Genomic DNA, 16602 nt, shown 5'->3' with positions numbered 1-16602 from the left:
GCCAAGATGTCACAACCACCCAAAAAGGCAACAACGAGCAAGAGAAGTCCGATTCAAACGAGGAGAATGGCAAGCGAAGCTACCGTACAGGTTATGGTTTTATCAGACTCTGAAATAGAGAACGATGGGTGATTTCGCAACCACAAACCTGGATCATCACGACGACAATAATACGCCTAACTCTAGTCGCAATTCCACGACCAAGCATACCTCGCACCAAAGCTATGTACAAGACCGGTTTGAGGATTGGGAAAGTGAAGTACCACCCACACTTCTATAAGATGCACAGCTGATTGGAGAAACTATCCAGGGTGCCCTCCCCCAGCCTGTTCACAGTGTACCCCTCTCTGCGGCCGGTCTGCATGTTTGCCTTTCGAACACCTTCAAACCGCTCAACACAAAAATGTGTCCTATTCTACGCATAATTGTCACATGTTATATGAGATTCCCATATAACATGGGACAATTGGGCGTAAAACGGCAGTAACTCATAAGTGCATAATTTCCAGACCACGTAAAAAATGTGTAACACATTCACAAAATCAGCTCTTACGCTTTCAGGATTTAAAATGTCCATTTTTTTTTATTCGCGATGGTCACTGATAAACCTAGACAGATTGCAGTGCAAGAATTGTTGCAAATTATACGATTTTGTGAACTTAAGAGCTGATTTTGTGGATGTGTAACTCTTACACATTTTTTTAGTGGTCCGGAAAATATGCACCTATGAGTAGGTCTGACACATTTTAGTGCTGAGCGGTTTTAGCGTGAATACGTCACCGGTACACTAGTAAAGTTCGGATCTTGAAAAACCGCGACCGGAATTTTCCCTTAGGTAAAAGCTGGTAGATTCTTCGAAAGTTTGACGGGTAAAACTCTGCTCCAAATCTGCAAACACGGTGTGCCAAAAACCGTTATTAACAAATAAAAATGTCCACCCAAATGGCATCCGGCATTCGAAAGATAAACTGTTAGTATCTCCTCTGAAAATTTGCCGGGTGCCATTTGGGTGGACATTTTTATTTGTTAATAACGGTATTTGGCACACCGTGGCTCTGTCAGCGACCTAGACCTTGACCTTGACTCTTTCTCTTCTTCTTCTTCTTCTTCTTGGCGTAATGTCCTTACTGAAACAAAGCCTACTTCTCCGTTTAGTGTTCTATCCCAAGCAACCAAAAGTTCGGATTCCACTTGAAGAACGAACTCAGAAGTTCAAGTTCGGTTTAATTCCAGGTTTCGTTGAACTTAATTCTCCAAAAAGTTACTCTTGTATTGTTTATAAACTTGGAAGTACATGTACAAGCTTTTGACTTCTCTTCAAAACGACATTAAAGTCGAAAAAAGGTTCAAAAAGAACTTATGTTGAACTTTAAAACAGAGTTCAATCAAATATTAACCGAACTCATGTTGAACTTTTGCGTGCCTTTAAAATTCAAATATAGTTCATTTGAACGTATTCCAACAACTTGAAATCATCCGTTCCGAACTTGTTCCGAACTTGTTTTGAACTTACTACTGAAAGTTCGGATAAATATTAACCGTACCAAAAGTGAACTTCACTTGAACTTCGGCGACAGCGGGGCCGGGGAGAAGTTCTCATTCAATTAAATCACTCGGAAATCGAGCCCAGCAGCCACAGCTTGTGTTAATTCCACAAGTACACTTTGTTCCACTATAATATTTGAACGTACTTACTTGTAATCAACGCAAAGGAGCCGTATTGTGTGGATCAAAGGCTGCTCCCGCAGCAGAAAACTGTTCCCCCCAGGATGCCGCCGGGGGTTTTTCGGCTGCGCACAAAAATTTTCCAGCTTTGCTGGATGTTTTCACACCCGTCTCACTTGTCACTGCAGCGCACCGGTAATCGACGCAATCGTATTCACTGAAAACCAAGCTGAAAACTTATAATTTTTTCTTGAAGTCGATACACTATTATATCTCATTGGATACACTGGCCTTAATTTATTGCTTTGCACTGCGAACCACAACAAACTGAAAATGTCAAACTGCGTAAGTTCACAAGAAGTTCCACGTGAACTTCTTTCGAACTTTCGACTTCAAAAACTATTCCAAGTTCAGGGAAAGTTCACACGCGAACCTGATTGAGCTCTACTATATGATATCAGCACATTGAGTAAAATCCCACAGTGCATAACAACACATACATGGAGTAGTGGTTAGGCACCGACTTTCAACGAGGAGATCCCGAGTTCAAATCTCAGTAAGTAAAAAACATCAAACATTATTTCAAGGTATTAGTCAATTTGGATTCCACATGAACTAATGGTTCTTAATAATAAATTACTTTTGAGGACTAAACATTTTTTTTTTTCATTTTTTCGAAGTTTATTTTTAAGCTGAATAGCTTTCCTTTCAGCGACACAAGTGTACTTTTTGTGAACTGAAGTTCGGTTAATTACTTAAAAAGTGAGCTGAATAGAATGCTATTCATATACCTTCGAATAGCTGATTAAGCCCAAACATGCTATTTTATCCGAACTTTTGGTTGCTTGGGATGTGCACTTTCACAGTTATTAACTGAGAGCTTTTTCATCATAGAAATTTCCTTTACGAAAAGTTCCCGGACCGACTGGAAATCGAACCCGTCACCCTCATCATTTTCAATAGTAAACTTTGTCGACGAGAAAAAAGTTATTGTTCGAAGTGAGGCCGATACCAGGGTAACAAATGTACTTGGAGGCCACCATTAATTACGCAAGGGTTTATGGGGGAGAGGGGATTTGAGAAATCTTACGCGCCATAGAAAAATATTTGGGCTTTCATACAAAAAATCTTACTAGGGGTTGGGAGTGTCGAAAAAATCGTGAAAATTGCATTACGTAACAAATGGACAGCCCCTTGAGAAGTGCGATTCCGTACGTGTTGCGTAATAGTGCGTCCCCATTTAACGGTACAAAGTAGCTAGAAGACTCCAATACATAAGTGACGAACCCTGCAGTTCAAAAAAAAAGTAATGAGTGGTGCAGTGAAAAACCCTGCGTGCCCATTGATTCAGTGAAAAACAACAGCGATTGAAGCAAGCTGGTATCCATCCTTACGTCCCTCTCCCAAATATAAAAAAAACCTCTTTACAGTCAGGATTCGTTATACACGGTGGGTGGTACTTTACCGCGATTTTTCGGCTGCCTTACACACTAAGATCAGCTCCGTATTTTCATCAACTTTCTACCGAGTTCTCTACGGGAGCAGGCCGTAAGGCCGAATGCCATTAGTCCAAATGCCGTTAGGCCGAAAGGGTCGTTAGGCCGAAAGGGTCGCTAGGCCGAAAGGGTCGTTAGGCCGAATAGTCAACAAGAACACCTGGTAGTGAACTTGGGGTAGCATATTACGCTCAAACTAATCATCATATAAAGGAGTTATGGAGTCAATTAAAGAAATCGTGAGAGGAGATAATCGCAAAATGAAGTTCCAACTTAGAGAGGATTGTTGAAGGACCAATATATACAAAATCTAAACTGATTGTCGAAGACAAAAGCTGATGTTCGGAAAGGAGCTCTTAAGTGTCATTATCATCATTGTCATACCATCATTACCGCTCATTACTCTCGAGCTTGAATTTGTACGAAAGGAGTTAATTTATGCAAATGTCTAGCTGTGACGCAAATAAGAAACTCAAGCGTACTTTCATGGAAGAGACAGCGTTACAACATCCGAATATATGCCACCCAGTTAGAATTTTATGAAAAAGCAATATGGAAACTGACATTAGCTGGTAAATCACACCGAGGAGGACGTATTACGTCAAGATGGCCGAACTATAGCAGGCTGTGATTTATGTAGCTTGCAAGTTATGTAAGAATAAAAGATTTAGTATCTGCAAATGCACGTCATTCTTCACTACAGTAAAAATATATTCCATTCAGAAACATTGCTATTCTACCTAACCTAAAAGCATCAACATCATCGTCCACTCGTTCTACCATTAGCAGGATAGAAAAGTAAAAGCATCACTAGGGCATAACTAGTTCGATATAGTAGAATTAGAATACATTTGAGTGCTGTACAAAGTATAAGTGCAGTTGTCAATTGGAATCGCTTCGTAGTGCCCTAGTGGACAAAAGAGTTTTGAATTAGATTAAGTGGTTAGGAATATTAACAAGCATAACAGCAATTAAATTTTTCATAGGAGATTTTTCCTTCTTTAAAACATAGGCTAGTCTTTCTAGTTTAACTGATCTACTCAGTTTAAGTATTACAGCCATTAACTTTTTCATCAGAGTGTTTCCTTCTTCTGAACATAGGCTGTTTTTCAAATTTTTCTGTTTTACTTATATAAGCAATTTTTTATAGGAGCTTTTTCCTTCTTCTGAACATAGACTGTTCTAAATTAGTTTAAGTTTTTGAGAATAAAAAAGCATTAGAGCTATTAAATTTCACATAGGATATTTTCCTTCTTTTAAAACATAGGCTCTTATTTCTAGCTTAATTGTTATACTCACTATAAGTATTACAGCTATTGAATTTTTCATTGAAGATTTTTCCTTCTTCTAAACACAGGCTGTTCTTTCAAGTTCAACTATTAAACTAATTATAGCTATTAACTTTTTCACACGAGATTATTCCTTCTTTTAAACATAGGCTGTTCTTCCTAGTTTAGCTGTTGATTTAAAAGTATCACAGCCTTGTATTACATCCACTAACTTTATCATAGGAGTTATTCATTCTTCTGAACATAGACTGTTTTTCTAATTTAACTGTTTTTCTATTACAGTCATCATATCTTTCATCGGCGATTTTTCCTTCTTTTAAACATTGTCTTTTTCCTAGTTTACCTGTTATGTTATATGCATTACAGCTAATAATTATTTCATCGGAGATTTTTCCTTCTTCTGAACATAGGATATTCTTTCTACGTTTAGGAGCACTCGACTTAATTGAATTTAATCAAGCTAATCATGTTCGTACTGGAACCTTGAATTTATGCTCGGTATAAGCATTATTGAGACTTTGAAGCACGAAAAAATATTACTGTGTTATTCAATTAACTTAAATGGTCAGTGGTCACCCAAACGTTAAAGTCGAAGAACGTTTCCCTCAAACATTAAACAGTTTCTTACCATCCAGTTGCCCTAGCAAATCGTTCAACCTAACAACCCATTTGTCCTAGTGACCTGTTCGGCCTAACGACCCTTTCGGCTTAACGACTCTTTCGGTCTAACGACGCTTTCGCCCTAACGACCCTTTCGGCCTAACGGTATTTGGCCTAATGGCATTCGGCCTAACGGCCTGCTCCCATTGATGCAAGGCAGGCAAAGAATGCCCTTCAATTAATAACTGTGGAAGTGCTCAAAGAACACTAAGTTGAAGCCAGGCAGGCCAAGTCCCAGTTAGGAACGTAGAGCCATAAAGAAGAAGAAGAAGATGTCAACACGCGAAGGGAACTGTAAACAAACTAATTTGAACGTAGCAATCAGCATGGTAACGGCTAGGTTCAACCACAATCATTTGTAGGACCAATCCATGATCAGATTCGGTTAATCCCATTTCAATAGTATTCTTATTTGACCCATTCTTGCCCCCAACGACGGTACTCAAACCTTTTAGCACATATAATCAGCCATGCGCCTCCATGCAACTCAAATGAGTTGTACAACGTTGTATGGAGAAATTTTAAATTTGTTCATTTCAACCCGGAACAAAGCTTTTTCAATCTAGGGAATCGCGCTACTTGGGCGGTGGCTTCTATATTCGTCTGTTTTCCACTATAACTCAGTCAATCTTGAACCAATTGACACAATTCTTGGAATGCGGTGAGATAGGTATAGTATCTACCCGTGTACAAAATTTCAAGTCAATCGGTTCAAAATTGACCGAGTTACAGTGGAAAACAGACGAAAATAACAGACGAAGAAAACCACCGCCCAAGTAGCGCGATACCCTATATTAGCGTCCAAAACAACTGTGCAAAATTTGGGAACAATTGGTTGCGTCCCCGTATTCCGCATTGCGATTCAAATTTGTATGGAAGTTAGTACGGGAAAACGTGCTTTTTTACATTTCACTCATAAATTGAATTCGTTTGTCTAATACCATGTAACTAATGACGTTAAAGTATAGCCTAGGGTATGCCGAAAAACTTTGCCGAAGACCGCAAAGTGATCCGACGCTTGTGAAAAAAGTCATTCGCCTGGAAACTTAGGCCAAAAATTTAGATTTTATTATTGATGTTATTCCTTTACATGTTAAATGTTAAGTCTGTACATTATAACTTTTGTCACAAGTGTCAGATCACTTTGCGGTTTTCGGCAAAGTTTTTCGGCATATGAGGCTTTCCACGAAGCAGCACGAAAAAATCCATTTTTTTAATTTTACATTTTTGATTTGCATATAGTTTTGCACAGCTGTTCTAATCAATATAAATAACCATTTTTTCATATTAAAACTCTTTTTATTGAGTCTCGATTAACTTTCAAATAGGGTCTATGAAAAAATGGAACACATGCAAATGAAAAATCATATCTCCGAAACTGCTTGTTTGATTGGAAAACTGTCTTCGGCAAAGTTGTAGATTAATAAATGGTGGCTCTCAGAAAAATACACATTGAAAAATTTATTTAGTTTTTCTTCTAAAAAACTGAATTTTGTTACTAAAAATTAAATATCTCAAAAAGCTATTTTTTACCTTCGTGATATTTTGTGAGAATAAAGTTCATTCTGTTACTACCATCTGTAGAAATTTCATAATGGTAAAAAAATGTACAAAAAAGTTATGGCATGTTATGATGGGCGATCTCTGCCCAGCACTGGTGAGACCCCCCCCCCCTCCTTCAACTGCCTCAGGGTCGGCGTACGCGCTTGACTATCGCGGCCAAGGAAACACTTAAACACTTTGCTTGAACACAAACCCACTTTAGTCTAGTTTTTGCACTACAGGTACCTTTATTTAAATACTTTTCCACCCACTTTCTTACTGTCTACCTCCTACCTTACTCTCTCTTCTTCTTCACTTTTGGCGGGGCCCCTTCTTCTGGTTCCACTACTACACCTTCTCTTCCATCTGTCCTGTGGTGTCCTTCGCTGCTTCTCGTCTTCCGTTGCGTTGAGTTGGGCGACCGTTGACATTTTTGTAATTATTGAAAATTTTGCCATATATCGCAAGATGGGCACTTTTGAAGAAAAGCATTTCTGAGGTACCGTGATTTTGGGTGAAATTGATCAGTGGGGCGAAATTGAGCGATGTGAGGGTCATTTTCATTTGTTAAAAATATTGCTTTAAACTTAAAACAATTTGTATAAAATGACCATCATCCGGCTAAAGGATTATTGAATGATGAGTTACATGTTTTACAGTCAATTAGTCACATATTTCTGTATTAAATTCACTATTTTCCGTAATTGCGTGTTTTGCGAATCTCAAATACCCTTTCAAACTTTTGTTACCGTGGCTGTATCGCACATGTAATGAATATTCGAATGGATGCTTTCCCGAGCAGGAATGAATAACTGCCACATAACTGGAGCATACCAAAGTCAGGTATCATACCAAGACAAAGTATTGGTCGGTTATCCAGGTATTGGAAATAACTTATTTTGGTATTTTGTAGGTATTGATGGAATACCTCAACGAGTTATTGGTTTGGTGTTGAGGACTGCTTGAGGTATTATTCAATTATGGAAAAATCGCTATTTGTATGGAAAAATCGCCGATTATTATTTAGGTATTGTCATACCTGATGTCATTATTCACGCGTTATGCACAGAATACACATCAGTTATTATTTTAGGTATTTTACCTCTTATGCAGGGCTACTTAATACCTCATTCAGGTTGCAGGTATTCGGTTTTCCATACCTGAGTTAGTTATTCTTCAGCTATTTTCTCCTGCTCGGGTTTAGCTGCCAAGTATTTGCTAAACACGATTTCATCATCAAAAATTTTATAAATATTCAAATTTATACATAAAATTGCACTTTTCCGGAAGTAATCACTTTTTCAGTATGAAAAGTGCATACTTCAAGGCGTTTTCATAAAATTTACTAAATTTAAAACTTAAATAATTAAAAATTGAAAAACTCCTAAAAGTTTTGCGTAGCATTCTGGGGTGGTTAATTCAGGTGGAAAACATATTTTTGGCACATGCAAAGGTATTTCATTTACTGATCAATTTCATCCGGAAAGCAAAATTATTGATTTTTTATTTTAAATGATATTTACCTATTGCAATAAAATGATTTGTAATAAAAGTTTCAATCTCGTTGACTGATGAGAATCGTGGTCGTACTTGTTTTATTGCTTTGAGTTTTACTTTCTTTGGGTGATCGACTGTACGTTGGATGATATCTTCAATTGGCATTTCAATCTAATTTGGTCAATCAAAAACAACTATATGTTTTCTTAACTCGACGTTTCGGTCCTTATTGGACCTTTTTCAAGGATTCTGTTATGTTTGAGTTTGACCATATCGCTGCATTCTAAATCACGGTAGCGTTAGTGGAAAATTTTTGACAGCTCCTCCCCTCTTAAAGTATATTCTCCCATACCTAATACATTTTTTTATCTGTATTAACGAGATTTTTTAGCCCTAGGCTAGTTCATCTCGGGACTTACGCTTTACTTCTCTTCCGAAGGAAGAACTCACATTTTGTGAGTTTTTCGGGAGTGGGATTCGATCCCAGGTCCTCGGCGTGATAGTCAAGTGTTCTAACCATCACACCAGGTCCGCTCCACTACCTAATAGAAGGCTCCTAGCAATATCATAAACTTCCCCTAAAATGCTACATCTTTAATGGACGGTTCCTAACAACAAATACTTCATGTCATCATTTTGCGTGTTTCTCTCCGGTAGAAAAAAATGTTTTTATCCAGGGCGTTTTTTACAGATATTTTCATACATTAAATTAATCATAGCTCCATATGTTTGACTCACAAGTCTATCTAATGCAAAGTATTTATTTTATTCTCCTATGAATAATGGAACTTTTAAGTTGAAATTCGACTTCTGGTTGATATTCTGAATTTCTGTGTAACAGATCTGGTGTTCTGGTTCAAAAGAAAATCCTAAATTATATTCTTTGTATTGGATAGATTTATAATTGAAACATATAAAGCTATGTTCAATATTAATATGTGAAAATCCACGTATAAAAATACCCAAAAATTGGTTTGACTCAAAAAAAAAAGACATTTTGTGTTGGGTTGGATTCAGATAATAGCAATTTAATTACTTTGATCCATTTTGAATTCTATTCATAACGGTTGGTGTGGGGTTTGGTTCTCCGAAATAGGATTAATTTAATTTCGCAAATGGGCATGTATTCCAAATTGACTTCAATTTATTTTTTAACTTTTTAGCGTGATCGTTTTTTCAATATTCCAATTTTTTACTTGAAAGTTCACACAAATTTCTTAAAGTCACACATACTACACTTTTTTGTAGGTCATGTTATTTTTAAGTTACATTGGTATAAAAAAATGGTCAAAAACTTAAGCCCTTTTCAAATATTAGTGTAGATAAATTTAAAAAAAAAAACAAAGTATGCAACGTTGTTTTAAAGTACATAGTCTTCATACCTACACAATGCCATTGAAATCTGAGAGGGTGCTGCCTACCCCAAAATCTAGTTTGCGGGAAATTCGTCATGCACTCTAAAAAAACACGCAACCAAAAATGTTCAAAGTGCCATAACTTTTTTGTACATTTTTTTACCACTATAAAAATTTTAAAAATGATAGCTAACAGAATGAACTTTATTCTCACAAAAAAACACGAAGGTAAAAAAAATAGCTTTTTGAGATATTTAATTTTTAGTAACAAAATTCAGTTTTTTTAGAAGAAAAACAAAATAAATTTTTCAATGTGTATTTTTCTGAAAGCCACCATTTATTAATCTACAACTTTGCCGATCAAACAAGCAGTTTCAGAGATATGATTTTTCATTTGCATGTGTTCCATTTTTTCATAGGCCCTAATTGAAAGTTAGTCGAGACAAAATATGAACTTTTGATATGAAAAAATGGTTTCTCACATAAAAAGGAATAGTATACAAAAATATCAAGTAGATTAAAAAAAACACATTTTCCCATAGTAAATTCCATACAAATTTCAATCGCAATGCGGAATACGGGGAAGCATCTAATCGCTCCCAAATATTGCACAGTTGTTTTGGACGCTAAAAGGAATCGAAAAAGCCTTGTTCCGAAAAAATCGACTTTGTTGACCCAGCCTATTGTACATATAATGAAAAACAAATCATTGCATAAAATTTTGTATGGAACTCGTTGCAAAACTCGATTTGTTCAGCACTCTTCGGCAAGCCTCGTTCGATAAATGTACGACTCGTGCTGAAAAAAAAATCAACTTTTTGCAACTCGTTACATAATTAACTATTGAATTGTTATATGTAAAATAAGTAAATGCATTAAAAATAATATTTCACCTTACATTTATAAAACCTATTATTATTGCTTTATATTATATTTTTAAAATAAACTATTGCTAAGGATATGCATGAAAGTGATAATTGCTCACTTATTCGTTTATTGAGAAGGTTCAGGAATACATTTTGTACCACCTTCCCTGCCTCGGAAGTCCATGTTAAGCTGCGCGCGATCCTCCTACATTCACATTCAAACCAACCTAGCATGGCGAAAGCATAAAACATGAAGTGAACCCCAGCATGGGAGGTGGCGGAGTGGTGGCCAGGCCATACCCCGATCGTTGGTATAGGTGCGAGAGCGAAATCTCCCGACCCGGTCCGGAGTGCCTCTCACTCTCATGGTCGCTCCGTAGCCGCAACACAGTGCCGTGTTGTATACGTACACAGCATAAGACTAAGATGGCCGACTTTATTTGATCGAAAACAATCGCGAAGTGCGGACGCAAAGTCGAGTGCGATCCTCCTCGGGCCCACAGACCTGACAGTAGAGAAAAACCACCCAAGTAGAGAGGGAACACCAGCTCGCACTAGAGCACCAGTAGTACCCGTGCATACAATACGGCGGCGGTCTCGAATCCGAATCGTCAACTCTCGTCCAGGCGCAAGTGTTTAGGCTTATCGGTTGTGTTCGCGGAATACACTCTGGGACAGTCGAACTTGGCTCTGCGCTAAGATCAAGTGATCGTGAGTGTGCAGAGATCACTATTTTTTTTCCTTAATGAGTTCAGTGACAGAAAATAACGCAAGTTTCGATGATTACAAAAAGTCGAATCTGTCGAAGTGAAAGGATCAAGAAGTGTTCTGTGAGTTTTATCGATCGCTAGATCGATTTGAATAATCAGCTCTGTTGTACCGAACCCGCAAGTGCAAGCTATGCAAATACGCAAGCAGCGTAAAGGGAAGAATACAAGAAACAAGATGTCATGAAACATAAAAGTTTTGGCGGAGTGTTTCAGTGGCGTAAGTTATTCTCCAACTGCCTGGTCAAAAGTCGACCTACAGCAGTTCTGCTTGCCAGAGGCAAAAGTGGCTCGTTCCTGGAAGAGTGCGGTGATCCGAGAAAGCTGAGTGTTGTAAATCCCGCACATGCTGATCCTCGTATATGTTATTAGGAAAAACAAACCCAAGAGAAGTAGTGTGAAGTGAATTGTACGGCAACATAGTAGGGCGAGTTTTTCTCTTCTTCTGAAGCTTGTGCAGCACAGAGGGGAAGTGACGACTGGGAAGGCTTCAAAACTAGAAATAGTGTCAAAGCCGAAGTGAGTGGGAGTATCGATTTTGTTTCTTTCGTCTTTTGCCTGGTCCTTGTTGATCTATGCTTCTGCTTCTGTTCGAAGAAGTGCTTTACGAAAAGCAATCCGAAGAAAAATATGTTAGTTGATCAAGAAATAATATAGTAAACGAAAAAGGGAAAATAACATACCATCTAGATCCAACTGGAAATGGAGCTCAAAATCGGGTCAAATGTTTCAGTGAAATAGCCGCCGCGAGTGTTACCAATCACAACCCGACAGGATAGAAAACCCCAAGTGTGGATGCTGCAACGGGCCGAACGGGTTTCGATAGCAAAGGCCTTATCAGCCCAAGGGAGCAGCGGATAGTGTGCTGAGAAGAAGAATATTTTTTGGGCTTCGGGAAAAAAAAGTATGGTAGTGCCAACGATGGATAGTCTGCCGCGAGTACCTGACACCCACGGGGACACCGTCGACGAGAAGGTGTTCTCCGACCTGTACATTAGGACTAGCTGGTTCGATGCGTCGATCGCGCTGGATCAAATCGAAAAGGTAGGTGACGTTGATGCATATTAAAACGATGAATCGATCTATCAGTGGAATACTGTTTACATTTTTACAAATTCCACTCAATACTTATACATACATACAAAGCTGATAGTTACTTATGTATTTTTTTTTTAATTACAATTACATAATTTTGTTTTTTACCCCACAATTTAGAAGCAACTCTAGCAAAAATATCCCAGATAACCAATTCGCACGTATAATGAAATTTATGACCGTGTTATACGTACTTTTATACAGACAAGATATATAGTAAAAGTGGAGGCAATGCGTTCATTGATGTGACAATAAGTACGCTATATGACTTGATTTACAGTGTGCACTAATGCGAAATAATGCAGTGTCTTATACGACTTAATAATATTGTCAAAAAAAAACTATTTTTGTCACCTCAGTGTCAAACTAACGGAGTAAGTTAGATCGTATTTAACATAAACGATTCACGCTTATGCGAGTTTGTATGTATACTTTAACGTGTTTATCTTTACATTTATGCGACTTTATTCATACACCTCTGCTATTTAAGCTTTCATATTGAGTACCAAGTTGGTATAATCATCGCAGTAAGTTGTTATGCGAATTTGTTTTGCCCTTTGTGAGTTCACTCGCACGCTTCGCTTAAGCGGAAGTTATGTTCATTGCAATGCCTTTTCTGCGATGTAGTCATACTTTATGATACCCTACCGAGTATACCGAGTTCAATCTGAATTTTAATATGAATTAATTTTATAGACTAGAAGAGGTTCTTAGAACCATCATAAAACCAAAAAGGTACTAGGTTTTAGGGTGGTCCTCAAAACCTCTACAAGACTAATTCGTTATCAAAATGTGACTTGGAATTTGCGATAGTATTCTGAAATAATAGTACTTTATATAATGTAATGTGTGCATCCTTATGGGATTCCTGGATACCTGGGATGACAGGTCGAACAAGCATTTTACTCGAAGTAAGCTCCGACAAAAAATGAAAATTTTATGGTATTAGCTACACATAATATACTATTCATGGTAAAAAAATTAGCTATTTTGGCGAACGCAATCAAAAGTTATACAATATTTTCTATGTGTCAATTTCATCGTGTTCGCCCTTTAGTTTATGGAGCAATCTCTAGTGAACATGAAATAATTTCGGAGGGAATCAATGGAAGGTTTTCTAAGCGATATTAGAGCTTTTTTCTTTCTTAAGAAATCTATGGGGGGGCGGGTGGTGAAAGGTGGTCTGGCTAAAGTCTACGCTCCATACAAATTTTAAAAATTTTGCATGGACAAAAGTCAACGATGGGAAAGAGGGGTCTGAGATGGCCAAAAATGAGTCTACGTAGTTTATGGACAGCGCCTAGATGATTTTCTAAAAAAAAATACCTGAAAGAATTTCTGACGGAATTCTCAGAATTTCTAAAGGAATCACTGGAGGTTTTTCTATAGGAAACCATGAAGGAATTACTGAGGAAGTTTATAAAAGGTTTTCAAAGTAATCCTTAAAGATATTTTTGCAGGAAACTCTGAAGGAAACTCTTGAAGATTTCAAAAAAACATATTGAAGATATTTCAGAAAAAACGCAGGAAAAAAAGAGGTATTGAGCATGAAGAATGTTTGAAGGGATCTGTGAAGGGATCTGTGAAGGAATTGAGGAAAGTATCATTGGAGAAAATCTACAAAATCATCACTGAAAGATGTTTGAAAGAATATCTGCCGCAATTCCTTGACGAAACTATGAAAGATTATCTAATTAAATCCGTAAAGAAATATCAGGAGGAATCCTTTCTGAATAAATTCCTAGATAACTTCCTGAATTTCTAAAGGAATAAAATAAATATTTCAATGCATTCGGTGAAAATCCTCGGAAGTACCTTCAAGACATCCAGAATGATAGGTTCGAGAACAGCTGGCACTTTCGTTAGGACTTTCACCAGGAGTTCAGGTTAATCTTAAGCATGATAGAACAGCAACGATGGAAAATCAAACAGCCACTTTGGCTTATGTTCAAAACCCTTACGTTCGTAGTGGGGAATTTCTATCTAGTTAACCCTGTGAACCCGGTGAATAAATAACTTTCTCCTCTCAAATCTACAGAAGTAGATGGGATTTATCCTATTTCGCTTCAGAAGAGATTAGGTTATTTAAAACTTTTTCTGAAGGAAAGGTATATTCCCAAATTTTTGGGGGAAATTATTCTGAAAGCGGGTCTACATCGTAGGAAGAAGCAAAAATAAATCAGTTTAACCTTTTTTCTTCTGAAATGCTTAGAACGCATTGTCGATCATCACATCCGTGATGTACTTTTACCTAACATGCCTCTTCATGTAATGTGAGCACCAACATGCTTACCAATCTAGGTATAATGTGATTCGTCTACGCAAAGCTGTTGACAATATCGAAAATGCATTCACTTTGTTTTCTTTGATATTAAGGGTGCTTTTGAGTTTTTGACAACGTTTTAGCATATTGGAAGCCGCACGGAGTCATGGTTTTTCTCCAATGATTGGGATGGTGTCCGGCCATTTGGTCGAACGCCGTTTGGCCGAAGCGCGATCAAGAGAATTCAGAAGAAGTTTTTGACATTCTAACTGCCAACATGATCATCAGAAATATTACATTCTTTTGATCATAGGCTATTCTTTCTAGTTTTGGCATTCAAAGATTAGTTGGCTTTGAAACTGCCTAAATTTTATCACACATTTTTCCTTCTTTGACTCATAGGCATTTCTTTCAAGTTATACTGAGGCTGGGAACAATGGTATGGTCACTTGAGTATATATATATATATATATATATATATATATATATATATATATATATATATATATATATATATATATATATATATATCCATTTCTCGGCCAAACGGCACTCGGCCAAATGACCCTTTCGGCCAAATGGCGTTCTGCCAAATGACCCGGAACCGGTTAGGATAAATCATGTATTTTGAATAAGCTGAATTTATATTATTCACTCTGCATTCACTCAAAATCCGACATCTGTTCACGATATTACATCAAGCAATAATTAGAAAATTGAGTGTTTGTTGATGCCCCCAGTTTTGCAACAACTTTTGTGGAATCTCGGAGCAGATACGTTATCGAGGTAACTAAATAATAGCGGTTTTCCAATCTGTGATTTTGCCGATAACTACCTAACATTTTTAGTTTATATGTACATCAGCTCCCTTTTCGACCTGATGCAAAGCGCTCTTTAGGCAGTTTAGGGTTAATGTATCAGATATCAGAAGGCCGGCTCCAGAGGCACGTTATCCTCCTTTCGGGACATTTGTGCCATCGCCATAAATATAAGCCTATTTCATCATTTACCTGAGGGAGAATGGGACAAGGGATGGGAATTGGGAAAGGTGATGAAATAGGAAGGGGTGCCCTAGAAGAGGGAATGAACGCATAAGCGCAACGAGAGCTCATAGCCCATACCACAACGGGGTTAATCAGTGCCCTGAAAAGAACACTGTAAAACGCATAAGCGTAAAGAGAGCCTATAGCTCATTGATGGTAGCTTGTGACGTCATGCGACTTTCAATATGACATTGAAAGGCACGTCATCAAAAGCATCCTCAATATTCAAGAAATCACCCAAGCAAAAACCACGTTTGAGCGGGTGCTTTCTTGAAAACGTATACAACTTTGTGTAAAACAGTCGTCACTGTGGACATCCTAAATTGGGAGGCATGTGAGTTCACATGAACAGGCATGTTAGCCAGACGAACATCACAGATGTGATAATCGACAATGCGTCTCAAACATTTCAAAAAAAAAAAAAACGAGGTAACCAGATAAATCTGAAACTCATTCCATCTTTATACAACGCACGCACCCTTTCGGGATAAAACTGTGGAGTAATTTCACGCCATGAAAATACCCAATTGAAAACTACAAGAGTTCAAAACATGTTTGAAAAACTCAAATCCCTTTGAAGAAAAATAGGACAAAGCCCCATTTGCTCCTGGAGATTTGAAGTAAGCAGAGCTTTTTAGCGCCCACTCAATCGATTCTATAGCTACAATCCTCGGGGCAGAAGCAAAAGTTTCGTAGCTATACAAAAGACTGGTTTATCCGAAGATATTTAGAACTTGAACAGGTCCAAGTTCCATTCAGGAATACGTTTTGTGGTCCGCACAGACCGCAGAGGGCAAGCTTCTCTCAAAGCAATAGCTATGGTATACCACAATTAAGGGCATTGTAGTAACAAAACCACAAAGAAACTCTCTTGGAGTAGCAATGGAAGCGAGTTATCCATAAAATGTGGTCGCAACCAATTATTACAGGTTTCCTAGTTTGTTACGCAGCGACGCCTAAATACGTAAAGTTTGCGAAGAAACACTCAAAACTGCAAAGAAGGTCAAATGGAGACTCCTCATCTGACACATGCCAATCAGTCAACTCATGACAAATTCTGCTCA

The 16602-nt window shown here is 37.7% G+C and overlaps 1 protein-coding gene across 1 annotated transcript in view; it reads left to right on the top strand.

The window, feature by feature from the left end:
- The first annotated feature begins 10784 nt into the window (after positions 1-10784).
- The window catches only part of LOC109422261 (protein patched), an 89605-nt gene continuing 83787 nt past the window's right edge, over positions 10785-16602 (top strand). Inside the window, exon 1 of the mRNA XM_019696875.3 lies at positions 10785-12181. Within this exon, the coding sequence (XP_019552420.2) occupies positions 12044-12181 (138 nt within the window). The 5' untranslated portion in view covers positions 10785-12043. The remainder of the gene's footprint in view (positions 12182-16602) is intronic.

Source organism: Aedes albopictus, chromosome 3 (assembly GCF_035046485.1).
Source record: "Aedes albopictus strain Foshan chromosome 3, AalbF5, whole genome shotgun sequence".
Classification (NCBI taxonomy): Eukaryota; Metazoa; Arthropoda; class Insecta; order Diptera; family Culicidae; genus Aedes; species Aedes albopictus.
This window is presented reverse-complemented; position numbering and strand designations above follow the sequence as displayed.